Source organism: Balearica regulorum, chromosome 13 (genome assembly GCF_011004875.1).
Source record: "Balearica regulorum gibbericeps isolate bBalReg1 chromosome 13, bBalReg1.pri, whole genome shotgun sequence".
In the NCBI taxonomy this organism is placed as follows: Eukaryota; Metazoa; Chordata; class Aves; order Gruiformes; family Gruidae; genus Balearica; species Balearica regulorum.
In genome coordinates this window covers 10,941,428-10,968,804 of record NC_046196.1, presented here as the reverse complement: position 1 = coordinate 10,968,804, position 27,377 = coordinate 10,941,428, and the positions used below count along the sequence as shown (strand labels likewise).

Here is a 27,377-nt window from a genome sequence, read left to right as displayed (position 1 = left end):
AGTACTTGCTGAATCTTTGCAACATATTAGTGTCTAGTTGGTGCAACAAAAGCTATTAAGTACCCTTTCCAGAAGTTAGTTTTTGTTGCATGTAATTTTCTAGGCTGCCAATGTAAAAAGGCGGGCCTGAGGCAGTATCATGTTTTAACAGGCACAGGCTCCAACAGGAAGCCTCATTTGTGATTTTTATGTAATGTGTACAAGTGAAGTGCAATCTCAAAAATAACTTTTTTGTGTGTGTGTGCTTACTTGTACAGAGAGGGTATTTTTTCAGGATTAATTCCACACTTTAGTCAAGCTTTAATCAACAGTTGCATTGCCTAGTGTTGCTTGGCAAGATCAGAGTATCTCAACGCTGCCAACTGAGTAAAATGGAACCCCCCTCGAAATACGAACTAAATAGTTATCATGATATAGACTTCAGCAGCTCTGCGCATGACTGGATTCTAAACTGCTTATTAAGGACCACAAGAATTTAGCATTCAGTGATAGGTGGCTTGGGCCTCTCTCAAAAAAAACCCGAAAAACCCCAATCACCAAACCTACTTTCACATCCCCCGGTGTTACCAGGCTACGGCAGGGGCGGGTTTCCAAGCTGCGAGCTCAAACCCGGCGCGCTAGGCGGGAGCCCGGGGAGGGGGGAGCCGGGGGGAGCCGCAGGCCCCGACCCAGCCCGGCACAGCACCCTTAGGCCAAGCAGGAGAAGCACGACGAGGCACAGCCGAGCTCAACCTGTCGTGCGAGCCGCACCGCTGCTGGGCAAGCCGCGCTGCACACGCAAGGCAGGACCTGCCGGAGCGCTCCAGGCTTCCAGGCCGCTAAATTAATTTCCCGGGCGGCCCAAATGGCCGCCTTCTCCCGCTGCGTCCCCCACCCCGCCCTCGGGCGCCCGTTCTCGCGAGATCACCTCCCCTCCCGGCATCCATTTCGCGGCTGGAGCGGGGGGGGGGGGCGATTCTGAGGGAAGATGAAGGCGGCGGCCATGTTGGGAGGTTCAGAGTGCTTTTGGTGTGGGGTGTGCTGAGGGAGTCTGCGCAGGGGGATCTGTCGCTGGGGGATCGGCGGAAGGTCGGGCTCGAAGCGGGAGGAGTAGAGTGCGTACTACGACTCTGAGCTGAGCTTGTTTAGTTGCTTGTGCCTGGCTTCAGGAGCGCTCGGCAGGGGAGGAGGGGGGGTGTCCCTGACCGAGGAGCCAGCACCATGAGCGGGGGGACGCCCTACATCGGGAGCAAGATCAGCCTTATCTCCAAGGCCGAGATCCGGTATGAAGGGATCTTGTACACTATCGACACCGAAAACTCCACTGTGGCGCTGGCCAAGGGTAAGGACCTGGCGGACTAGAGGACTGGGCCCTGGAGGCCCAGCAACCCCTTGGGGAGGGGAGCGGGACCACGGTACGCGCGGAGACGCAGGGACCGTTGGGGGCCGTCGGGGGTCGAGCAAGAATCTGAAACCGCGGCGGAGCCGTCCGTGGCGTTGTGGCGATGAGGAGGCGCGGGGTGCGAGGGGGAGGCCTACAGTCTGCGAGGGCCCACTAGCAGCTGCGAAGGGGCTTGGTGGAGCTTTGGTAAGAGCCCGCGTAGTTTCTGCCGGAGGCGCGTCCTGCCGCCATCCTCCCCGACGGAGCGTCTGTGGCGGGGCTGTGGCGACCCGCGATGGTTCACGGCGGAGATGGAAGTGAGCAAGGGATGGAGAGAACGGCGGCGCGACAGCGCTGTGGAGGCCCCGGCTCCCGCTGCGCGGGCTGCTCCCCAGGCTTCGGGGAGGGATATGGGAAGCCCAGAGTGGCCGCGGAGGGACTGTCGCAAAAAGGATCTAGGAACGTTACGTACTTAGGGGCTGCTAAAAGGAGTCCTGAATAAAGTATGAAGCCCTCAGTGGTGGAAGTGGTCCAGAGTTAGTGCGTAAAAGGGAGTAGGTGGGGAAGGCTGGAAACACGATTTCTTTGCATCGTAAGAATGCCAGACCTACAGGGTACAGGGCCGCGTACAGCTGACTTCTGTATCCTGGGGTAGGAGACAACTCGGGTCTGAAGAGGTGCTAGGTTATCGGCAGAGAAGGCTGATCGTGAGCTCTTCATTTTGGAGGTAGCTGTACGGCACTGTATAAATTGAAATTGAGTACAAACACTGGCATGAGAATGTATTGGCCAGAGAATATATGTGTGTGTATAAGAAAGTTGGGAAGGTGTATGTATGGAGAAGAGAGTCAGAGACTGGGGAGTAAAAAACAGGATCTTTGAAACTGGGTGTCCAAAGAACTTCGCTGTTTCTTGTGCATGATAGTGCACTCTCGGCACAAGTATATTAGCTATGGCAGTAAATGTGTAATATTCATGTAAACCATTAGGTCAGAGTTTATTAAAAACCTATTTATAATAGATTCTGCAAATCTCAGTGGTACTTCACTTTACAGACCTTGACTCTGTAAAGTATTGCTAAATAATCTAAATGCATATATAAAACAAGAGGGTTTTCCCACCCATTAGGCAAGGCAAAAAATAGCTCCTTGTGTAAATTAAATGTTGGGGACTGTGAGTATTCCGAACCTCAGTTTCTGTTTGATATGATAGGCTTAGCATTCTAGCATAATGACAATCTGTTACCTTTTGTGTAGTCGGTGTGTAGAATAGCTGGCCTGTGGAGTTGATGTTTGATGCTTTCATCTTGCATTGGCCTTTGTAGTAATTCTTGTTTGTGTGCCTTGTCACTGTAAGGGCCTCTTCCAACCCTCCTCTTCCCCGCCCTTTCCTTGCCCCCCCCCCCCCCCCCCCCCAATTATTATTTAACAAATAAATTGCTTTGTTTTGTAAATTCTTACATGTATGCTTTGAAACACAGTAGGTTTGGTCCCAGACTTGCATAGTTCATTTACGGGGCATTTAGCTTTTATGTGATTTTTACTTACTTGTAAAGTTGCCTTTAGGTTAAATTACCTTGCTGAAATTGCATTATCTGTTTAAAAAGGACAGCTAGTATTTGTATATATGAGAAAAAGATGAGCACTGTGATGAATAATAAATGTTTAGAAATTCCAGTTGCATGCTGTGGTTGTTAAGGTTTGTACAAAAGTACTGACAGGAACCCCATCCTCAAGGAGCTTGTGATAGTCTTGCCCTAAATTAGACAGATTTAGTGCTGACCAAGCCAATTTTGTATGACTTCTCAAGAGTGGTTAAGTCATGTTATGGCATATCTGCCAAAGTGTACATATTTAACATAGATCAAAATACAATTAGAAATCTAATCTATTCTCTTCCCATAGCTCATCAGAAATGTAAATCTAAACCATTATATTTGCTTTAATAAAACTTGGCTGAGTTAATGGAAGAATGTGCGTTTTGTAATATTATGTCATGATTCAGAAGAGAATAAACCAGTATTTCTAGGCCACCTGGAACCAAAAATCTTGAGATTAATCTGGAAGCTGATAACAACCATATTAGACTGTAAAACAGTTCACTCTGCTCATGAACAAAATGCTCAACTCTAGAGTATTCAAGTTCCTGAATAAATGAAGACTTATGTGAATGTGGTATGATAGCATATATGTAAGGTGACAAGTGTGGTTAGTTATGGCCAGGTCTGTATATGAAAGAAGCAGATCTTCCTGAACTCTCTGTAGCTGTAAATATGTTAATCAGATATTAGTTATCTCTTTTTCCTGTGGTGAGTCCAGAAGTCAAACTAGAACTGTTTATCATGGATCTTTACCACAAATGTCAAATTTTCTGCCAGAAAGAGACAAAAAAAGCCCCAAAAGATGAGTCGATGCTTTCAGTTGCTCTGCTATGTAGCTGGCTTCCTGTCACTCTTAACCTGGGTTGAGTGCAGGTCGGCTTATCATTATTCATTTCCTAACTGAAATCACTGAAATTGTGACATAAAGTGCAAAAGAGGTAGAATCTGTTCTTGAAGACTTGCCTAACAGTAGGTCTTCTGTGGGCTAAACTGAAGTCTGAGATCAATCTCATGAAGTTGTACATGTGGAATGACTTCCTTTATCTTAAATCTTAAATCTTCTAGGGTTTTAGACAGAAATAAGATTATTTGGGTTGCTAATAGGGTGCTGATTGTAGTCTTCAATTACTGAAAGGCAATCCCCTATAGTTTTTTAATCAGCACTTTATTTACACACTTTCGTTAGCAGAAGTCGTGGCCTTGTGTCTCGTGAGTTAGAGGAAGATAGCAACTGTTTGTTGTAATGAGCATAACATTTTTATCCTAAGCTGGAGTCTGATAAGAGAAAGCAATGCATCCTTTCACTATTATTTAAATAACAGTGAAAAATCCCATCTATATCAGATCCCAAATATTAAGCAAGCTGTACAATTATTTCAGATTTTTGTATATTATTGGTGCATGTGTTGTCTTTGAATTGCCAGCTTTTCGGACCTAGTGTTTGGAACCAAAACCCACCTACTCTTATTCTCAAGTTTCAAGTTAAATTAACTTGGAATGTTTTAGTTCATACTTCATTTTTTAAACATCATTAAGTCCAAACAATTTAAGAATAGAGTGTTTGCAAGCCACAGTTAGGAGTAAAATTTTCTTGCTGTAAAGTGATTGCTACCCTGCCTGGGGGCATTTGTAGAATAATCATGACTGATTGTGCTGGATCTTACATATTGCAGCATTAAAAACTAGGTGTGATCTTTCATGCATTTGTCTTTCTATTTCAAGGCACTGATTTAGAGGCATGGATTTTTAATGTAGGTAGACTGTGTAAGAACAGCCATATTGGGTCAGAAAAGGCTTTGTTCTCTGCCAACAGTGGGGATTCCTTAGGCATGTGAGTATAAAAACAGAAAATTATATACTGTCTCTGGTATAATGCATCAGTTTTCATTTATCAGCTGTTGGACCATTGAGAGTTAATTAATTATAATTAATAGATATTAATGAAATAGCTTTCAATAATTTAAGAAGTAGTTAAACTTACGGCATTTCTGGCATTTTCAACCATCTGTGATGTGTTTTCCATAGTCTAGTGACACATGAAAGAGAAAACTTCCCTTTCTTTCAGACTTCTACACAATATTAATTGGATGAAAGACTCAGAAATGTAGATAGGAGAAAGTTAAATTCTTGTGAATACTTGAGCATTTGCTACAGCTAAGGAGTGGGAGCAGGAAAGGGAAGGGTTAAATTTTTATCAAGCTTTTATGAAGTTATTTTTTTTAGTCAGTTAAGTGACATGCTCCCTCCATGTCTTGAGGTTTAGGGCATGTGTGCCAAACCAACCCTGTGCAGTGTGTCACAGCAGAAAAATTCCTCTTCTCAAAGCCCACTCCTGGCTACTTGCCTCATATCTATCTCCTGTTAACTCACTCCCCTTATGAGTAAGGGAATGCAGACTGAATTAATTGTTCTGAAGGTATGAGCCTGCCACAAGCTGGCTCTTTCATATTAATACTTTTCCTGTAATGTGGTGTGCAGGCATCTCCGCATGTTTACAGAGAAAGGGTTGTGATGTTTTGAAGAGAGATGGCAGTTGAAGTGACTTGTTCTGGTAGTGGTGGTCTTATTTAAGTCGTCATGCTTCTCTTGGGTGCATTAACAGTGGGGAAAGACTGGTTTCTGTGTATGTATGCTACATATAAAGTAAAGCTGGTAAGATTGTGTCAGTGCTGCCTACAGAGCCTGAACTACACATTTGCAATAATTGTCATTATATGGGAACAGAGTCCTTTTTTGCTAGTAGAATATATAGCTTGGCTTCTGACTAACACCGTATTTTTCTGTGTTATTCAACAGGTAATAACTTCTGTCAACTGGTAGGGAAAGTTGCAGTGTTGTCCTTGGATGCTATGGTAGTATCATACAGTAATATGCATTAAAATATAATATAGTGGTAACACTGAAGTCAGTCAAAATCTGTACAAAAATTTGCTTGCAGCACTTAACACGTGAAATTGGTGGAACTGCTGGGGCATAAAGTCACATACGTTAATCCAGTTAGGCTCGCCAGTGTTAGTTTCTTTCCAGCTAGTTACCTAAGTGTGTGTATTTACACCAACAAAAAATAAGTTTGCTTTTTAAAATGTGATGGTTATATTTTTGTTTGCAAGTCACAAAGCCAATTTAGCTCATTTAAAAACAAACAAACAAAAAAAAATCCCCAAAACTTTAAATTGACAAGATAAAATTAAATGGATTTACCATAGTCCTGGTAAGCATTATAAGACTGTTATCTTTCACATGCTTATTTTCATTTCCTCTCACTCTTCAGTATTTTGCTATGTATGAACCACTGCACCTTGTTCTGGAGGAAGGATGTAGTCTGAGGAAATACCCCAAGAGACAAAGCTGGATAGACCTCTAAGACTGCTGCTGCCTCAATACCTGGTCTTTTTTACTCTGGCAACGTAGTATTTCTGATTATGCAAAACTGTGGTAAAAGCTATTTCTTTATGAAATCCTATTGTACTGGCCACCTTTAGCATTAGACTTTAACTCAGACTATGCTAAATCCTAATCCAGGCTAGGAAAGAAGAAATTGGAAAGATAGTTATCCTGTTGTAAAATATGAAAAGTAACATTCAACTCTTTATACTGTCTGAAGGACCTAGTTGGGATAGACACTGCAAAAACATTGAGTAGCCCTTATCCTAAACGGCTTGCTTAGATCGTTGCACATGCAGTTCTGGTTCCTTGCTTTAGAAGGAAATCAAATTCAAGGATGGTTATTTTTGTTGTTTTGGGGTGATAGGGGAAAGTTGAACCTCAAATCAGAGGAATTTGCTTACTCTTCTCCACCAGAGATAACCTTCATTGGACAAAATTGTCCTTATATTTTGCAGAAAGTTGCACTAAACCCCATTTGGTTTGGGGCAGGGGAGAGGTAGAGGAAAAAACCCAAACTCTTAGTAGCAACTCTTGATGTTTTTTATTGCAAAACCACTGATGACCTTATCAGTGTCTTGATCTAGTTGCATAGACAGCTGAATCTCTTAAAGATGAATTCTAATTTTTAATAAATACTTTCTTTTGATGTTTTCGTAATTTATGATGGGGAGAAAGACAAATTCTTTTTGATGTACAGTAAAATCCCTTTACCTCTTATAAGGTGTCATTAGATGAAAGTTAGGTAGTTTCCTTTTTTTTAATTGGTTGAGAATGGAGAAAGGTAATTGCCGTGTGTTAAACCTGTTCCTATATGTGTCTTGTGATGTTAGTTAATATCAACAGTCAATAGTAAAATACTTATTCATGCAGCATAGCTCTGACTTGAAGTACTTTGAAAGCAAATTTCTTCCATAGTTCATGAGATTTTTATTTCTATGTAAGGGTGAGATGTGATCCTTTACTACCCTTTTTTGTGGTGTTGCTGTTACTTTAGCTAGAAAGTAAAATACTTCAGTAACTTACTGATCACAATCTGGCCATTTTTGTACACCTTTCTAGACAAAATGGCTACTAGAGCAACCATTTCAGTGTAGGAGAGAGAGAACCATTACAAAATCAACTGGTTATACTTGCAAAGACAGCAGGTCAAATGTTGGAATGAAGGACCGAATTAATTTACTAGCTATCTAGTAAATAGAGTCTAGAGTGGCCAGAAAGTGAAGCTGGATCCTCAGTCAAGATGGTGAAATAGAAAGGCCTGATGAATAAAAACTGAGACAATGAGCTATGGTAATGCACATGACCAATTGATAATGCCTTTAAGCTATTGTGTATTACTTTGAGTCAATTTCAGCAAATTCTTCAGCTTCAGGTATCTTTTTCTGTAGAAGACAGATTTATCTCATAACAAAGACTGAAATTCACTTAACAGGATATGCCTTTTTACAGCGCTTAGATTTTATAGTACCGTTCAGAACAGACTTTGAGATGCACAGAAATAAAAAAGTTTATTAAATTCAGCTCAGTAGATGATATAAGTATGAACAAAATAATTGTAACCTCTTAATGTTATTTTTCATTATAGTGTGGAGTTGATTTCTTTACCCCTGAATTATGTTTCTCAAAAAGATTTGTAATACTTGACTGATAAGCTCTGTTTATGCAGTACTAGAAGAAGCAACAGTGGTAGAAGATGGTTGGTGCAGCCTGAGAAATGACTCAGTATCACTTTATACAGCTCTACAGGAAACACTGCTTTTCTTGACTGATGGTTTTATGGCTGCAAATAAGTGCCTAATGATGTCTCCAAATTGTTGATGCATCTGAAAATAGAGGGAAAACTAATTCTGGTAAATTAAAGCAAAATACGGATGTTTTCTCAGCATAACCTGAGAAAAAGCAAGCAAAAAACCTCTTAAAAGGCTAGAGCAAAGACAATCTCGAGGGATTGTTAAAGCTGCTGCAAGTTGATGTCCAGTAGAATGTGACTATCATGATTCTTCTTTTTTTTCCTTTGTTTTCAGTGCATTGTTTAGTTTTGGCTTATAAAGTTCTAGGACTTGGGGTTGGCAGTCTTCAGGTGAGGAAAAGTCTTTGAGAGGGTAGTGAAAGTAAAGTGATTATATGTAGTGCAAAGGGAAAAGCATGATAAGCTTCATCACTATGCAATCTGAAAACTGTGGGAATTCAGCTAATTACATACAAATAACTCTATTGCCTTGGTATGTTGCACACTACACAGGGCCACTTAGGCAGATAGTTATGCCCCACTGAGTTTACTTAATTTGACAGATTGTGTGAAACAAACCAGCAAGAAGAACGCATTTCGCTTAGTGAAAATTGTCTATACATACCACAGAATTCCTATTTTTTAATTTAAATCTTGATTCAGACCTCGAATCTGTTGAGAATAATTTGCTTTAGGTAACTTCTAATACTACTAGAGACTAGAATATTGACTTTTTTTTTTCCTGATTTGCAAGTGCAGAGTATGAAGTATGTAAACCCGTGTAGTTCTTGATTCACAGGACTGACTTACCAGCCTTTGTTGGTGTTTCTGTTGCTGTAATGTCCAGAAAGTGTTAACTTCAGCAAAAAAACTGCTTTGCTGCTTCCCCTTATACTCACAAAACAGTTGAAATATTCAACATGTGAGTGATAGCATAAGTGATGTTTCAGTAAGGAGTAGAAGAAGTGTCTTTCTGCTTAATTTTTAACTGAAATTTGTAAGATCAGATTACTTGTTCATGTCTGAGGAGTTGATAATGGCAAACAATATGCTGCCTATTTAATAACTTTTTCTCAACAAAATTTTATTTTTATTTAAGGCTGTTGGTCTCTGCAGTATATTAAACATGTTTGTTGAATGTGGGATGTTTTTATTTTTTTCTCTCTGATTTTGCAGTTCGCTCCTTTGGTACAGAAGATAGACCAACTGATAGACCTATACCACCTCGTGATGAAGTCTTTGAGTATATTATATTCCGTGGCAGTGACATTAAAGACCTAACTGTCTGTGAGCCACCAAAGCCTCAGTGTTCTTTGCCGCAGGACCCTGCTATTGTTCAGGTAAGTCAAAAAATATTTTTAGATATTTGTTGCTGAAGATGTAACCTGGCAGCTTCAAGTGCTCTCCAGCCGAGTGTTAAAAAAATTAAAATGTTTGTTGCTGTAAAGTTTACAACCCAATATAAAGGACTGTGGAAAGATTTTCCTCTTTTGAATCATGTCTTTAACTGTGAAAATCAAGGTTGAAATCTAACTGTAGCACAATGCACTGGATACCAAAGCTTGCCAGTTTTTCAAAAATAGCTAAGGGCTTTTGGTAGACCTTGATGCCTTTTTTTGAAAGTTGCTTGGCTTAGGAGTACAAATATGCAAGATTTCTTGGAAAGATCAGACCCGGTGTAAGTTAAATTGAGTAGATGCTGAAACCTCCCCAAATTATTAGTTTTGTTTTCTTTTGGATTTTAATGTTCAATTTTTTCTGCTGACTATGACTTTAAAAGTGTTTCATCTAGCTATGTGTTTTTAAAAAGGCTTCATACTAAAGGACAGTTACTTGAAAAGCGAGTACTTGGTTGCTGAAGAGAAAGCAACTTAGATCTTGAAGCATTCAGGGTTAATTAATCTGTTATTTTGTAGTAAATGGACTGACAGGTATTTTTGATCTCTGAAATTTGTTGGATTTTTGATTGTGCTTGTGGGGTGTCTTAAAATCATCCCTGAGGGCAAGAGGGGAGCTCTTGGTTCAAATGGAACTTGATAATTCCATGTGTTACGTTTCTAATGTTCTGACTATTCCTTAAGATAAAATTATTGATACTTCCTTACAAAGTACCCTTGCAATCCTCTAAGGTCTCTTGCTAAATTTAGTGCAACTCTTTCTGTCAGTGGTAGTTGAGAGCTGTGAAATTGCATTACTGCTAACCCCAGTAATAGTAATAACGCCACCTGTATGTTTGGGTGATTCACTGTTCATGTGGTTTTTGAAACTTCAGGGAAAAAGATGCGACATTTTTCCAAGTTTGCCAACAAAAGCTTATATCTGTGTTTGACAAGAGTCCAGTATCTGAGGTTCTAGGGAAAGGATTGCAAAATTTTATGGTACAGTTTTCGCAAGTTTGTGATAGCGGAAGGGTAAAAGTGCTTTCTAAACTGCATACATACTTGTGAAAATGTTTTCTGCTAATTGTTGTCTGGTTTGAGTTTTCATGCAGAGTAGTGTGTGTAATTCATTATTTTTGTGCTGTCTTTGCTTCTGTGTTAAAGCAGATAAATTCACATTAAAAGGAACAACTTTATGACTGTTAAGGTCTTTTGTACATATTAGGCACAGTGGTGGTGTTAGGGTAAATTTAACAAATAGGTTTAGAGTTTCTGCATTTCTTGCCTTGCAGAACTATTTCCTACTTTTTGTGTAAACGTTAATTTCCACAAGTGTGCTTTGTCTTTTAGTCTTCACTAGGATCTTCAACTACATCTTCATTCCAGTCTGTGGGGTCCTATGGTCCTTTTGGCAGAATGCCTGCATACAGTCAGTTTAGTCCAAGCCCGCTGGTGGGGCAGCAGTTCGGCGCTGTTGGAGTTGGTATGTTCTTTTTTATTATTTGGTGTTTTCCTACAAGTTGCATGTGTGTGCATAGACGGTAATCAGCGCTTAATTCCATCAACATCTAAGGGCAGATCCAAAGTCTTCAGTCTGTATTAGTCCCACAGTTTAGCTCAAAAGTAGTGAGCTTTTCTTTGCAGCTCAAAGCAAAGCAATTACGATTGAGAACTAAACGCCCTGTCTCAGAGGTACAAGTGGGGAAAGGTTCCTGTATTTATGAATTCATTCTGCCATGTATATTCATTATATTCATCATATATTCATTATATTTCACAAGTGGTAGGGGCTGTTCCTCCACAAAAGCCCCATAGCTGTACTGTGGACATCTGGTATCCCAAGCTGACTAGGTAGTGTGTGCCTTAACCAAGTGGTTAGATTATTCAGCAGTCCATGTGCCAGCACAGTCCTCCACCTATTCGTGAGATATTAGCTTGGCATGAAGTACACACTGGAAGTATTTGTGAGCTGCATGGGTTAGTTACCCCTTTATACTGCCAGTGTTCTCCAAGACTCACCAACCAGCTTTCATTCCTCCCTTAAATTTTTTTATTTCACCATTTAGTTTTTCACATAGGAACTTATGTTCTTGTAACGGTTATGGCAACAGTGTTACTCCTGGTACTGAAAATGTTAGCCATGTGAAAGGAAGGCTGTAGAATTGGCCATAACTTGATATCATTTAATAAGATGTGACAATCATATTTTTGTTTGAAAAATGTGAAGTGGAAATATATACCAATAACCTTTGTTTATTACTCTGTAAGATGCTGTCATGACTATGTTGTGTTAATACTTGTGATACTAAAGTTAGCAGTGCTCTTTTATTTAGATTAAAAGCATCGAGATACTGTAGTCTGAACAATTTACTACGAATACCTACATTACATTAAACTTAGTGTGTGGCAGACTTATCTATGTTCTAGAATAACTGCTCAATATGGCTCACTAATCACTTAGTGCTAATTTAAAAAAAAAATAGAGAAAAGTCTAAACCAGGTTTGACAACTATATTTCTTTCAAAGCAGGAGGTTCTTTAACATCTTTTGGAACAGACTCTTCAGCCAGTGCTAACATATCCCAAAGCACTGCAGTTGGTTCTGCATTTACAACAGATGCAAGATCACTGAAAACACAGATGTCTCAAGGTAAATAGTTTTGAACAACTCTTTGATCTTTTTTTGACCAATTGTGCCCCCCTGATTTCAGTGGTTGCCAGAAGTGCTAACGAAACAGTTGAATTCTGTCATGAAAACACTTGGTATTAAAGCCGGAAAGCACTGAGAGACTTTGTACTGGCTCTTTAAGTGCGTTTTCCTACGTCTTGGTATGCTGATAGGTAACTGTTCGCAACACCTTTGTTGCTATTCTTAAAGCATCTGTATTGAGCAATAGGACTTATTTCAGTTGAATAATGTTAGCAGATAGGTGCATATGGAAATTCAATATCTAGTTTTATCGATAGCATGACAAAACTCAAGATACTTCATGATGATTGAATTGTGAAGTCCTTTCAGCCTACAATTTTTAAATCATTCCTAACAGTATTTTTTTTGTTAATGTATATTTACATAAATAATATTAACAGCAGACCTGGATGCCTGTAGATACAGTGACATGACAGTCAAGTCAGCTCAATAGTAATAGAAACTGTATGGGTAGTTTGTGTAATATTGGAAATAGAAAGTGGAAGCAAAAAGGAAAATCTTGGTGCTTTTTTGAGTGGCAAAGAAAAAAGCAGCTCAATGTTGAGCAACTTCAGCCTTGCTTTTCATGCAGATACGTTAATTGCTCCTCAAAATCTAAAAGGCATTATTTCCTACTCTTCCACTCTTTGTTGCTGCGAGTAAAAAATGTGTGCTAAGGTACATTCCTAATGCTATTTTTAAGTTTATGCAATCATGTTAAAAGGCAAAACACTTTATTTAGAGCAAACAGGGTGGGTTTTTTTTTTCCTAAATTCTAGTTGAGGTTTGCACACCAATTAGGACTGCTTTCTAGGATTAGCTGAGTGGATTACCAAAAATAGGTTCTACTTTGTTATATTAATTGAAGGGGAGGAAAAAGTATGCTGAGCATTTACTCTGTTGAAAGAGTAGCTTGGTTTTCTGTAAGTGAAATTAAAACCAGTATGATTTTTGGACTTAATGTCTGGCATATGCTCCAGATGAACATACATTCTGCTATAAAACTTCCTGTGAGGCACCAACAAGTTTTTTCTGTCCGTGTTTGCTTTCAAAAATATTTGTCATATTTGTAGATTTTTAAGTGTGGTGTGGTTCGGTGTGTGGGGGTGCATGCGTGTTTGGTTTTTCTCTTCTTTTGTTTAACTTTTTTATGGGATACAACATTATTCTTTTCTTTTACTTACTGGAACTTGAGTCTTATTCTAATTTCTTAGTGGATTTACCTATATGGCATCGTAAACTTGTCTGGCCAGATCAAACGTCTCCATTCTAAGCATGCTTCTGGCTCCAGTCACTCATGCTGCAAATTGAAATGTATGAACAGCACTTTTGTGGGGAAGCTTTCATAGCTCCTTCATCTACATTATGCCTGTCACTAACCATAACTATTCATTTTTTTTTTTTTGTGGTGATCATACAACAGAGTGTGCTAGATGAAATGAAATTTCAGTATCGTAACTATCTCTGCCTTTGGGAGCACTTTCCTCTTGGCTTTCCAGGGAGGTGGAAGGAGTATTTTTACCTCAAATCAATCAAAAAAAAAAATTTCATTCCACAGCTAAATGCACATCATGGGTGGGTTGGTAGGGATTAATTGTCCTACCCATTTTTTTCTTTTAGACTGGGGGAAGGGGAATTGCTAAATATCCTTCATTCTGGATTAGTGGATCTGAGGGTGCAGAAATATTTATTTCTTCTTTGGACACAGCTGTCTTGACTGGTAAGGCAGATAAACCTGTCAGTCTAGAGTGGTTGAGAGCAGTAACTCAAATTTGTGGATGAGAAATAACTCTTTAGGTTTTGGTTTTGTTTTGGTTTTTTTCCCCAGGTCGTTCAAGCCCTCAGATAGATCATTTGAGAAGGAGCCCCACCATGGAACAAGCAGTACAAACAGCTTCAGCCCATTTGCCTACTGCAGCACCAGTTGGGAGGCGAAGTCCTGTACCAGCCAGACCTTTGGTGTCTGCTAGCCAGAAATCGTTAGAGAATCAGGAGCACAGACGAGGTAGCTTTGGATGATTTTCATACCGCTTATTTTCTTCCATACACATATGAAGTGCTCTTTTTAAGGGCAACATATAGGAATTTTCCTGCTGTCCTTTACTAGTAGACTGGTCAGCAGAGACCTGGAATATATATCTTTTTCAAGTCAAGCATATATTCTATTTTTTGTTTCTTTTACGAAGTTAAACTTGTGGTTTACTTTTATAGGTTTGGATTTTTTTTTAAATCTGAACAATATAACTATATACAAAAGTACGATCAAAAATACCTAATTGGATAAACAAATAATTTTTTTATTTCCAACTTTAGCCGAAGCACACAAGGTTTCAAGATCAGAAAATGAGCTCAGAAATGAAAACAAACGACAAATTGGTAAATCTTGTTTTCAGAAATAGCTATCATTGTTTTCAGACTTCATTAATTTTTTTCTAAAGTCTGCTAAAATACAGCATTGTTTATAGTTTGCAAAGTGCTAGGATTTTGTTTCTAACATCCAGAAATCTTGCAGCTCAGATTACAGTAATAAAGAATTTATGTATTTAGAATGCTTTCCCATAATTGTTTCTATTGGGTAACAGTGACTTCGCATTGGGTCAGAATAATTCAGGCACAAAAAGAGCAACCAGAAGAGATTTTCTCTTTAATGTTGACTATATTAAGCAATTTGAATAAAAATGCAAAACCAAGCCGTATTCATGGATTTAGAAATATAATAGCATGAAATAAAGCCTGTTACCTTTTTACAAAATACGTTGCTGAAAAGCTGCTAACATTTTAACTGTTCTTCAGAAAGCTTTTATTGATTTCTAGAAAGTCTGTTAGTACCCAAGTTTAGTACTAGTGTACTTTCTGTGTCACTGCTGTAATTATTGTGAGTGAATTCACAAATTACAAGCTGCTCTGACAGGACTTTTAACAACAGAAATGCAGAAAGAGGATGTATGAAGTCCCAACCTGTTACCCCAGGAATTTAAAAAACAAAAATCACCCAAAAAAAACCCAGCCCCCACCACCCTGAAAGAAAAAAACAAAACCGAACAGAACTTGCCTCTCTTCAGTTCCAGGTGGACCCTCAGCACGGAGAGGCCGTGGAGGTCACAGAGGGGGCCGAGGAAGATTTGGTATTAGGAGGGATGGTCCGATGAAGTTTGAGAAGGACTTTGACTTTGAAAGTGCAAATGCACAATTCAACAAGGAAGAAATTGATAGAGAATTTCATAATAAACTTAAACTAAAAGGTAAGCCCATCTTTGCTTTAGATTTGAGCATGGAAAAACTGTGTCCTGCTGTTTTAATGCTACCTTGGAGAACAGCTTTTAAAAGGCATATCCTACTAAGTCTTGTTTACAGTCATTAAAAAAAATAAATTAAAAAAAATCAGTGAACAAGTAAACTGGGATCATCTATTTAATTAACTTAATACTTGGTCAATATTTGACTTTTGAAAGAATTTTAACTAGCAAACATCATACATCATGTTCTAACAAGTCTGTTGGTTAAAAATCCGGATGACTTGAGCAGAAGTCCCAGAAGTGAGTTTACTTTTGAGTTCTGGAAAGGATGCAATGGAAGAAATCCTGTATTTTATGTTTTCAATTATTAACAGACCAAAAGCAATCCAAAAACATGAGTTTAGGATCAGAACTTTGCTGGAGGATGCACAAGAGTTTCAATTTAAGAAAGTTTCTAGCATTTCTTTACTTTTACCCTTTTCCGGAGAAATACAGGAGTAGTTCAGATCCATACTGCCAGCACTTTAGTTTTGTTTTCTAGCAGGCTTCTGTTTTAATTACCTCATTCTCTTGTGACCAGCCACCTGTTCATTACACTAAGTCTACTATTTTTGGACAAAATTGTTACAGGTTAAAACAGGGAGTTCCCTATTTCAGTAAGTGATTGGCTAAAAGCTGGGAAACAAAAGATAGGAATAAATGGTCACATTTCAGTGTAGAGAAAAGCCACCAGTAGAGTCCTGTAGGATTTGGTCTCTGGTGCTTGCCTCTTTTTCTGGATAATTTTTAAATGACTTGACAGTTTGCCGTTGATACTGATTTTTTCAGAATAATGAAGAGGAAAGGGAAAGCTAACCATAAAGAGCTATAGAAACATTTAATGAGACAGAGTGGTAATTTTTGTGTGTTGTAGAAAGGTTGAGCTGGTTATCTGAAGTTTATGTGCGAGATCATGAGATTTAAGCTGTAAGCGTTTATGAATGAGACTTAAAGATCATAATAGCTCATTCTGTTGAACCATCAGCTTCTTTTTCAGTACCAGTCAAAACAGTAAGTTGGACTTCAGGCATTATGAGGAAAGAAAATATATCATAAAGTCAGTTCATGGCATAATACCTTGAATGCTGGCCCTGTGTGTCAAAGGAGATAACAGCAAAGTCAGAAGACAAAGGAGAAGGGTAATGGGGATGAGCAAAAACATGGAGTGGCTTTTATATGAGGAATGACTGAGGGGGGCTTTTAAGTTTGGAAAGGAGGTGGCAGGAGGTTATAAAATAGATGGCTATCAAATCCATTCTACCACAGGTTTTTTTGTTAATTAAACCCACAGAGAATATAGAGGATATAGAACCTCCAAACAGCAGCAGTCAAACACTCTAATTTGTGTCAAATTATTTGACTTCCGCGTGCAATTTTGGAGAGGTTTTTGTGGTTTTGCACATTCGGTATAGTTCGTGTCTGTCTGGGAATAAGTTAACAGTGCTGTTTTGTTTAGTATGATGGTGTGGAAGGCTTCTGTTTACTTTTGTTTTCCAGAAGATAAACTTGAGAAACCGGAGAAGCCTGTAAATGGGGAAGACAAAGGTGACTCAGGTGTTGATACCCAAAATAGCGAAGGGAATGCAGATGAGGAAGATCCGCTTGGACCCAACTGCTACTATGACAAAACCAAATCCTTCTTTGATAACATCTCCTGTGATGACAATAGGTATGACCTGCAAGGGGAAGCTTGTTAGTCGGCTTAATGCATGTTTATGTCATAAGGTAGTGACAGTACTACTCATTACAATCAGCTCTGAATTGAAAGTGAGTAAAGTTTATTTCCACATGCAGTGGGCAAAAATAAAACGGGAATATGAAGCACAAGATTTCTTTGTGGGCAAGTGCAATACATTAATAGGAAGACACTTTTAAGTGTTGTTTCAGAACGGTGCTTCTAGAACTGAGTGTACCTGCTCTAGAATCTGCTTTCCGGGTTTACCAAGTGGGTTTTTTTGTTTTGCTACTAAATTACCACTTTAGTTAAATCAATTATGACTATGCTTTGGTAATAGTTTCTAAGTAGATAACGTAACTGTCTTGGCCGGTAGTGTTTGAATGGGAAGATAGCATTTCAGGAAAATTAAAGCTTATCTTTTGCTGTTGCCTTTTTATTAGATAAGACAGTGCGGATTGCTGACCTATTTTGAATTACAGGGGGGGAGGGGGGATTGTTTTGTTGTGCTGACAGCTAGATAAGTAACATCTCTAACTGCAAACTCTTACTTTCTGTTTCCTGTTTCAAATTGCAGACAGGTTTTATTTATTTATTTTATTACACGATGTGTGCAGAGGATACAGACTGTGTCTTTCTATATGGGAAGCTCTTACAGCATTATTAATACATAATTAATGATACTGTAACACATCCCTTCTCGTTGAGTTAAATGAATTGCGACAGACATATAGGTTCTTGCAGAAGGGATAATTTGTAGATTTACAATGTGATTAATGTATCATTTTTCATTTTGAGAGCTTTCTGGTGATTCTAAGCCAGGCAATCTTCCTTTGGAAGTGTGTTTTAAAACAATCCTTGTTCCTTTTGTGTGGCAGAGAACGGCGACCCACCTGGGCTGAGGAAAGAAGATTAAATGCCGAGACCTTCGGAATACCACTGCGTCCCAATCGTGGCCGTGGAGGGTACAGAGGCAGAGGGGGGATTGGCTTCCGAGGTGGAAGAGGACGAGGAGGTGGAAGAGGTGGCTTCACTGCCCCTCGAGGATTTCGTGGCGGATTCAGAGGAGGTCGTGGAGGCAGGGAGTTTGCTGACTTTGAATATAGGGTAAAATAGATTTAATCTTCTTATGACCTGATCTGCTGCTCTTAGAAACTAGTGGTAAAAAAAACCTCCTGCTTTTAGATGTGATGTTGAACTAGGATGTCTTTAATAGTATTTTGCAGATACTCTGAGCTACTTAATTGAAAGTCTATTAATGCTGAAATTTTAGTTACATAGCATCATTTTACTATCAACAGCAATCAAACTAAAAGCTACCTTTCTTCACATGCCCTAAATATTTGTTCTGTAGCTGGCACTGAGGAGGAAAAAACAAAAGGTAAAAGTTCTGCAGATTTAACACAAGTGTGCATTTCCTAAGCAATATTGTAAAATGTAAAGATTGAGACGGAGTAATTGAACTTGCTTCTAGTGTGCAACAAAGTCTTTTGAATTCTTTGTGAATGAGTTGGCACAAAGCTTATGGATGCCTAAGATTCTGTATAACCCCTAAAATGGAGTAATTGAAGTTATTTAAGTACAATGGTGAGCTCTTGCAAAAAAGGAGAGAAAAAATACTTGAGTTCTGTAAGGTCCTGTTAAATGTTTTGGTTTTTTTTTAAACTATCACTTTACATAGCTGTATCTAACAGCTGTTGGGAATGCTAAGGCAGGATTGACTTTTTTCAGTCAGTCATTCAGTAACAATGGACTGTGGGAGATAGAGATCTTGTCTTTTGAAGCTTTTATGCCCTGTTCATTGCATAGAGAAAATAAGTACTACTACTTGAGTTAAATATGAATGAAGCTTAAAGTTCCTTAGTCATTATGCACAAGCAACCATGTAAGTCTGCTAACTGAAGTAACCTGATGTACAAACGTGCTTTCATCATCATGTAAGCATAGAAATAGTAATTTGTTCTGCAAGAGCTATGATGGCTAAAAAGCAGACTCTTCCTTTACAGTCAAGTTACGCAATTTGTTGCTTTTGCAACGTTGTTAAGACATCCATTTCTCTGTTTCCTATTGAAGAACTTAACTCTTCTTCCTATCAGTCATTCAGAGGAAGGACAAAATTAGTTGTCAGCCACAGCTAGTAAAGTCGTGTATTCTGTGGCAGTGGTATCTTGGGGGCACTCCTCTTTATGAAAGCTTATCGATCATACAGATTTTGTAAATCAGCAGAGCTCAGTTGCTTGCAAAACCAAAATATTTTCATAATTTCAGTGTGAGCCATTCTTGGCATTAAGCATGTATATTCAACTTGAACATTAGCTTGTTAAGGAACAGAAATAATACTGGGATACTGTTTAGAATCAATAATAAATATAATTAACCAGATTGGTGGAAGTCATTTTAGGCCTTTACAGTTCTGACTGGGACCGAAGAACTTTCTCTGGTAGTGTAGTGCATGAGCAGTTACGGGTGGTTTGGTTTGTGGTTTGTTCTTTGTTTTTCAACACAAAATCTGTGTTTTCTGTTTGAGGATTTTAAATATATTTATTTTTAAAAAAGAGGGGAGCATTTTTTTGTCACAAGATTTGTGACTGTCCTTCAGATATTCCTTCATTAGTTTGCAACAGTTAGTCCTGTGATTTAAAGAAATTTTTGGTGGCTGAGCATGAATTGAAATGAGGGGTTGAAGATCAAAGATTTGGATTTCTGAATGAAAGAATTTCACAGCCTTCCCCTAAGTAGGAGGCAGTGTAAAGACCAAGGATTTGTACCACACGTGTAGTCAACGTGACGACCTGCTTCCACGCGTGCCAGACTGAGGCTGTTTTGCCCAGATGCTGACCTGGTGACAGAGGGAGGTGTCTCTTCTGATTTCAGCAGATGGGAAGTAGCCATCACAGCACACCTTCTCCCAGTGCTGCTGCCCATATTAATTTGTGATTTTTGTTTTGCGAAACAAATTTTAACATGCTGCTGTTGTTCCCTCTAGAAAGACAACAAAGTTGCTGCATAGTCTACAAGACAGCTGAACCCGGGTGAGCGTCTAGATCTTCTTGATCCAGAGAATTAGTTTCAAGTCTCTGCAACGAATGAAGTTAATTTGCTGTATACTTGTCACCAGCACTGGGATTTAACTATTTAATTTCAAAGGGGTGTAATGCAGTTACTTTTGAAAAATGGCCATCTTTGAAAACAGTGAGCATTAAATATATTTGAGACAGAAGGATAAGTAATTTCTTATGTATAGTTAATTATAAAGCAGTACTTCGATGGAGTTTAAGTATTTTTTCATCACTGAAAGGATTTTTCTTATTACTAAACTGTATTTGATAATTGCTTCAAGTTGTAAGGACAATTGTATGCAGAAGGCCGTCGATACTGTGAGTGTTTTGATCCACTGAAGGTTGTTTTTTGGAAATCCTGTAATATCCCTTTTGAGATAGTTGTACTTTTATCAACTAGGGTGCTGGACAGTAGAAAACTTGCTTTGTCAGTCAAATATGTACACACAGTAAATACTGTTTCTTAGGCAAAGGAAACTTTTTATATAGTTGTAAAATTCCATTATATCCCATTGCCAAAGAAACAAATTACAGACTTTGTATAGCTGTATAAAAAGCAACTAATTTTTTAAAGAATAAACATTTTTAAGTCGGCAAACATACTGTGTTATTGCAAAAGTTGATATGCTGAAGAACACTGAATTAGTTGGGTTTTTTCTTTAGCAGCTTTTCAGGCTTAAATGTTTGATTTTATATTTGGACAATAATGAAGATTTGCAAATGTTCTCCCATTATGCAAAACTGGATGATACACTCTTCACTTCTCTTGCAAGAATTTGATTTTGTAGTTTCTGGCATATCACAGGATTTGACCAAATTAAGGAGATATTTTCAAATAAGGAGAAGAGAAATTTTCATATGTCAAAATTTGCAATTAATTTTACTTAGTGATAAATATTAACTTTTTTTAATAATGGACCAGGCACACGAGTTAGTGATTCTCCTGCAACGCCTGGGACAGAAGTATGTCTCCATTTGTCAGTTCTTGAGATGTTAACTTTGTTGTAATACCTGTAGGCATAAGCAATTTAAAGAATTCTTAGTGTTTGAAGTTGTTTGCATTTTGATAGACCATAGGTTGGAGACGTTGAGATTCTGGTTCTAAGACCATGAGGTCACAAATGACATAGTATGGACTTTTTGCCAATTCTGAATGACTGGTGACAACTTTTTTTGATGTGCTGAAATAGCAACCTGGTCATTTGTGTCTGTGTATGTATATGAAGGCCACAGGAATAAAGGGATCCAAAGATGAAAACATTTTGATCTAATTTTCTGATTTATTTTTTTTTTTACTTCAAAATGTTCAGTGGTGATAAAGATGTGGAAAACTGCACTGTTGGAAAATTGGAATATTTAAAAGTGGTTGATAGAATCTTAATTTTATAACTTTTGTATAGCACTACAAGGAAGTATTTTGTAATTGGTTTCCTTATTAAGGTCAAGTATTTGGCAACTGTAGAAGTTAGATAATATTGTTTAGTAATGTTTTTTGCATGTTAACAACGCCTTTTGGGATCCACAAATCATGGTTCTGAACAACTGGTGAGGTTTCTGACCGTAGCAGCGAGTGCTGTCCTGTTGCAATAACTCTGTACGCTGCCTGAGGTGTCCCGGGCTGTTGAACACGATGAATTGTAAATACCCGTGAGCCGTGCTGCCGGGGATGAACTTCAGCCTTTCCCCCGGGGCGGCGGCGTGGCAGACCTTCAGCGTACCTTGCTCCACGACATGAGGGTTTCTTTTTTCTTTTTTTTTTTTTTTTTTTTTTTTTAATTTTAAACCAGAATAAACTGTTCAATAAAACCAGTCCTTGGGACGTTGTTTCTTGGGGTTAGCGGTGCTGGGAGGGGCGGGAGGGGCCTGCTGCCGCCGGGCCGAGGAGGTCGGTGCCCAGGGCTGAGCCGGGGGCGGGGCGCGCTGCAGGGCGCGGTGCCGGACGGACGGACGGAGGGAGGGAGGGAGGGAGGGAGGGGCACTGCGGGTACGGGGGCACTGCGGGTACTCGGGCCCTGGGCGCGCCCCCGGGTTGGGCGGGCGCGTGCGGCCGCACCCAGCCTCGCGTCTGGCCCGGCCCCGCCCCCCCGCGACGGACGTGCCGAGGCGCGCGGCGGCCGGTCACGAGGGTGAGGTGTGCGCGAGCGGCCCCTGGGAGCCAATCGGAGCCTGCGGAGGGCGGGGCCGTCGGTTCCCGTCAGCCTTTGCGCGGGGGCGACGACGACGGCGGCGCCGGCGGCATGTCGGTGGCGTTCGTGCCGGAGCGGCTGCGCGGGAAGGCGGAGGTGAACCAGGAGACCCTGCAGCGGGTGAGCGCGGGCCGTCCCGGCTGGGCTGAGGGAGAGCCGGCCGCGCTCGCCGCGGCGAGGGGCGGTAGCGGCTCGCGGCGGGCGCGAGGCGGGCGGTGACGTCGCGCTCCTGTGCCCTAGTTGCTGGAGGAGAACGACCAGCTGATCCGGTGCATCGTGGAGTACCAGAGCAAGGGCCGGGCCACCGACTGCGTGCAGTAAGTGAGCGCCCGCGGGGTGCCGGGGCGCGTCTGACCACCCCACCCCCCCACCCCCCGCCCGGCCTCGCGCTGCCTCCTCCGGGCCACCCGGGAGCCGGAGAGTTCCCAGGTCCCCGGGAGCGGAACGCGGCTCCCGCTCTGCGGAGCTCTCCTGCCGTTAAACGGGAAGTAAGTGCGGTTGTACTGCGCGAGAGCCTTCCCAAAAATCATTTCCGCGGGTCTGCAAAGCACAAACTCGCTCTGCTGCCTGCTCCTCCTGCCCGGGGTTTCGTGCCGTGTCGGTACGGAAGGGGCCCTGCTGGGGGGGGCCTTTCTCCCCGCGGGGGGCGGGCAGCGCGCGGCTCCGCAGCAGCCCAGCTCGGGCGCCCCGCGGGACAGACCGGCTGACGCCTTTGCCGGGCCGGGGCGCTGCTGGCTGCGTCACACCAGCCCCGCAGCGGAGCTGTGTCATCTCCTGCCCCGGGGCTGCGCTCCCGCAGTTCTGCAGCTTTTCCGTGTGGATCGTACAGCGATCGCAGCGCGCCCCTGTACCGTCCCGGTCGGTTAGTAGCGCGTCCGGCGTTAGAGCGCAGGTCGGTGCCGAATACCGGGCTTTACAACACGAACAGCACAGGGAGGTGTTCGCCCTGTTGTTATTATTGTTTTGTAGTTTGCTATTTCTTTCTTTAACAACAAATACTGATCAGGTTACAAAAGCGACTATTAAAGTGTGGGTAGCTGGCTAGAAAAGAACACGTTTTCGAGATGCTATGATGTTTCTTCCTCTCGTAGGTACCAGCATATCCTGCATAGAAACCTCATTTATTTAGCTACAATTGCTGATGCAGCGCCCCCCAGCACGCAGAAGACTGTAGACTGACTGCATGTACCCAGACAGGAGCAGTGATGCTTTACGAATCTGTAGAAAAACTTAGTTTAGAGTTCCGCTTTGAAAGCCGAGGAGGACTGGTCCTGAAAGGCAGGTAAAGAGTCATCCATACCTTTTAAGTTAAAAAAGTGAATGTAGTTTTTGATGTAATATAAAGCTATGTTTTTCCCTGTTACTGTAAGCAGAACTCAGGGCTGTATTTAGCACACTTCTTTTCCCCCTGAAAAGCTCCACGTAGTATCCTTCTGAAAACAGCCTGGTTGTTGGGACAGCAGGACCAGAGGTGTCTTCGGAGGACTCTCATATTCATGACTAAGGTTGTCTAATAATAAGCGTTTAGCTAGGTAACTTCTACCTCCAACATGGCAAAAAGTCAGTCGTACATTACCATATAAGCAGTAGACTGTTTTGTATCATAGAAATTGTGCTTAATAAACTAAGATGTTCTTTATAAATTATAGTATATTCTGGATTAATGTAACATCAACAAAGTAGCAGCAGGTGATTTAGTGCACTAGAAATGCCCATTTTTCTAGGGAAGATGGGGCTGTTGTATAACTTGGAGCAATTAAGTGCAAGGGAGAAACAGAGCCTTTATTTCCATGACAGAAGGCTGTGTTTGCCCTAGTTGTGTCAAGACTTTTCCTTTTTGCTTGAAATGCTCTGTACTGCAGACTCTGTAAACAAGTAAATTCTTGCATACTCAAAAAGGATTCATATGCTTCCTGGGTGTTTGTCAGCAGCATTGATGTCCAGCTGTACAACCTGTCTGCTCTTGCCCAGAAAGAGCACAGCTTCCTTGCACACCAGTGGCATGATTAACATCAACTAAGGAGGGGAGTTTGCTAAAAATTCAAGTGACTTGGTTTTGGCAATGTTCATCTGCACTACTGGTTCAAAGACACTGCTGAGGCATTTCCTGTATCATGTTCTTCAGTGCACTCTACTTGAAGAAGTAGCGTTAAAGATGCTTCAAATTGCACAGTGCATAAAGTTCACTTTTATATGATGAGTCAGTAAGTAGGCAGTTGACAATTTTCAAACTGTTAAATAATCCCATGTTAATGAAATAAGATCTTTGTTTACAAACCAAAGTTACAGTTTAAGGTGCTGCTCATGTTCAGCAAGGTGCATATTTTAAACAGGTCTGACCTATTAAATGTATATCTTTAATAAAGCAAATAGTTTACTTTTACAGAAGCTTTAAAATACAAAATGTACAGTTCCAGTTCAGAAGCATTAGCTATTCACAAGAAGCACTGCAATAAGGGTAAGTTAACTAAGCACCAAACCCTTGCACTTGGCAGTGTAAGTGAAGTTTAATGGCAAGACTCATTTGCCAAGTGCAACAATTCTTAAAGTTACCAGTGTTCAGAACGATCGGAAGCAGAGGACAGAGTAGCACCTACGTGGTCAAAATGCAGACAAACCTTGTTCTCACAATTCATTTCTGTAGATCCAGCAACTCGCCAGCATTTGTACTTATGAATAAACTGCAAAAACTACAGCAATAGTTTTGGCACTTGTTAGAAAAAGTTCAAAATTAAGTGTTTTCATTGACTTCCATTTTGGTCTTAGTACGAATAACCAGTAAGTAGAACCAAATTTAGGATTTAATATTAGATCTAAGTGACAAGATTTAGGAAACTCAAAACCATTCATCAAGTTAAATAACCACTAACATTTTCAGCAGAGGGTTTTCAAAATTATAGTAGTACAGACCATTAACAACTTACAGACAGAAGCCACACTGATTGTGCAAAGCACATTACTGTAAAAAGTCTATGTACAGCAAACAAATCTTTGTAAACATGGTAAGTATGAAGTTTCAGAAAACATGGTGACAATATCATAAATACAGGCAACATTGGCATCCTCAAACAGCACAGAAGGTAACAATCTGGGCCTGCAAATACAGCCCGTCACCATACAAACGAAAGGTGGATGGGTTTTAAATACCCAAATGTTCAATAGTTTTAGTGTTGTGTATACTTTTTATTTATATATATATATAATGCATTTTTTTGGTATCTTTAGATATAGATGTACTTAGTTTGTAAAAACAAAACCAAAAAATGTGCTTTATCTTCATTGAAAAATTATGTAGTTAGAACTAATAACCCATTTTACTAGTAGTTAACATATTAGAATGATATGACTTAAGAAAAATACAAAAATAAGATTAATACTGTCAAAACTCTTATACCAGAAAATATTGTGGTTTTTAGACTCTCTCAAAGATGAAATATGAAAATTTAAATAAGCTCTAACTATATAAAGAATCTTCTGTAATCTCAATTAATATACAGTGGGATAGCTATACATATATTTACCATTGTTCTTCAGTTTTTAAGCACCAGTCACTCTCCCCGGATCCACTTTGGTTGGAAGATTATTCCTAATTCCACAGGTTCACTTAATGGCACACACATTGACTGCAAATAATTACTTTATCCTTTTAAAAAAAATAATGTTCTGTTAACTAACTGCTACCCCATGTTTCAGTTTAGTATCTTCTGAGCCAGCTCACAATTTTTAATCAACTGTAGCATCTGAAATAAGACTTTAAATATATGCAAGTAGTCTTTTAGGCTATACTTTCACCCACTTTGGGAACACTGTGTGGATAATGCCTTTGGCCAAATGAAGCAGTAAGAAATGGTGTATTTATTTGAAAACCAGTGTCATATTATCCACACAGATGCCGTCTACTTTTAGCAGCTCAGATAACATTTGTGACACAAGGTTGAGTGGTTCTGCCGATCTTTGCTTAGAGTAAGGAAACTACCACAAAACTCCATTTCACAACTGTTTCTCCAACAGTTTCCTCATGAACTCACTTGTGTGGCACATGAAAAGCTGCTGTTGCACTTCATTTTAAAAAAAGCTGCCCACAGGCCGTTTATGGAGAATACAAAGGCCTTACAGCTTGTCCATTATAAATGTAACACAAACAGTGTTGAGCAAAGTGACCACTATATATTTGCTTCAACATATTCCATGTGTTTCAGTAAGATGTTTACCTATAAATCTATATGAAAAATAGCTATAAAATACAGTGTTTCTTGTGTGGTAGTCCTTCAGCAGTACTGTTAAAAAAAAAAAGGATTTGAAAGTAAAGGCAATATACACATTTTTAAAAGCATTTCTACATCACAGTTTTGGGCTGTTTCATGTACAGCAAACAAACATATTGGTCGTATTTGCTCAGCACTGTAAATCAGAATTCAAGAGTTTGTAGATCTCGCCCAAACCCCCTCAATTCCATATTTAATGAGATAAACGGGAAATAGCCAATACACGAGTGTGAAACAAAGTATATGTAATTTGTGTTTGGCCCTGTGCTGCATTTTCCAATATGAAAAGCAACTAGTACTGATGCAGGTAAGATGGTCTGCGTTCGTGCTTTACCGGAAAAGATTTAAAGCCCTTATTCATCTGTTTGTGCTGGGAAGCCTGTTGTTGTGATTGCTGCTGCTGCGCATAGGCAAAGTTGGAGGAGATTCCTGCTGCTGGAGCACAGTCGTTGGCTGCCGCCCACACAGGTGACTGGAGGATCTGCATCGTGTCGCTCCACTGGCTGACGGGGCTGCTCATAGGATACAAAGATGTACTCTGACCAGGTAGCGTGTTTGTGACAGAGGACGTATGCTGCCAGGGTGCCTTTGGAGGCCAAGTTTTGGTTTTGTTGTCCTGAGAAAACAAAATTAGTTGCGTTTGGGTTGTTTGTTTGTTTCAACTCCACTTTTTTGAGACAATACTTAACACATCACCTTATCCCCTCTTTAGGACATTTTCAGAAGATTAACTTAATGTTTGAAAGCAGAATTGATGCATATATGTAGCACACC

General features: G+C 40.1%; 3 protein-coding genes across 10 annotated transcripts in view; 2 read left to right on the top strand and 1 right to left on the bottom strand.

Moving 5' to 3' along the window:
• SS18L2 (SS18 like 2) overlaps nt 1-27,377 on the top strand; it is a 35,738-nt gene that overhangs the window by 5,630 nt on the left and 2,731 nt on the right. The window contains exons 2-4 of one of the 2 annotated variants that reach the window (XR_012837577.1): nt 22,383-22,458; nt 22,579-22,655; nt 23,430-23,620. Coding sequence is in view for 1 of the 2 variants with exons in the window: in XM_075765554.1 (XP_075621669.1) it covers nt 22,390-22,458; nt 22,579-22,655; nt 23,430-23,517 (234 nt within the window). In the remaining variant the exon portion in view is untranslated. Of the gene's footprint in view, nt 1-22,382; nt 22,459-22,578; nt 22,656-23,429; nt 24,237-27,377 lie in introns of those variants that run through there. The other variant, XM_075765554.1, reaches the window with a different exon arrangement.
• LSM14A (LSM14A mRNA processing body assembly factor) lies at nt 946-21,412 on the top strand. 3 transcript variants are annotated; one of them, XM_075765548.1, is made up of 10 exons: nt 946-1,321; nt 9,253-9,416; nt 10,806-10,938; nt 11,985-12,104; nt 13,972-14,148; nt 14,457-14,519; nt 15,206-15,385; nt 16,916-17,087; nt 17,972-18,200; nt 20,080-21,412. In XM_075765548.1, the coding sequence occupies exons 1-10, from the start codon at nt 1,201-1,203 to the stop codon at nt 20,101-20,103; spliced, it is 1,383 nt and encodes a 460-aa protein (XP_075621663.1). In that variant the 5' UTR covers nt 946-1,200; the 3' UTR covers nt 20,104-21,412. The 3 variants fall into 3 exon arrangements, with proteins under 3 accessions (XP_075621663.1, XP_075621662.1, XP_075621664.1); XM_075765547.1 differs by having other exon boundaries at nt 947-1,321; nt 11,982-12,104; XM_075765549.1 differs by lacking the exon at nt 14,457-14,519 and having other exon boundaries at nt 950-1,321; nt 11,982-12,104.
• The window catches only part of GARRE1 (granule associated Rac and RHOG effector 1), a 61,268-nt gene continuing 58,572 nt past the window's right edge, over nt 24,682-27,377 (bottom strand). For 4 of the 5 annotated variants that reach the window (XM_075765541.1, XM_075765539.1, XM_075765544.1 and 1 more), the window contains one exon: nt 24,682-27,219. In XM_075765541.1, coding sequence (XP_075621656.1) covers nt 26,896-27,219 — 324 coding nt within the window. In that variant the 3' untranslated portion in view covers nt 24,682-26,895. The remainder of the gene's footprint in view (nt 27,220-27,377) is intronic. The other variant, XM_075765545.1, reaches the window with a different exon arrangement.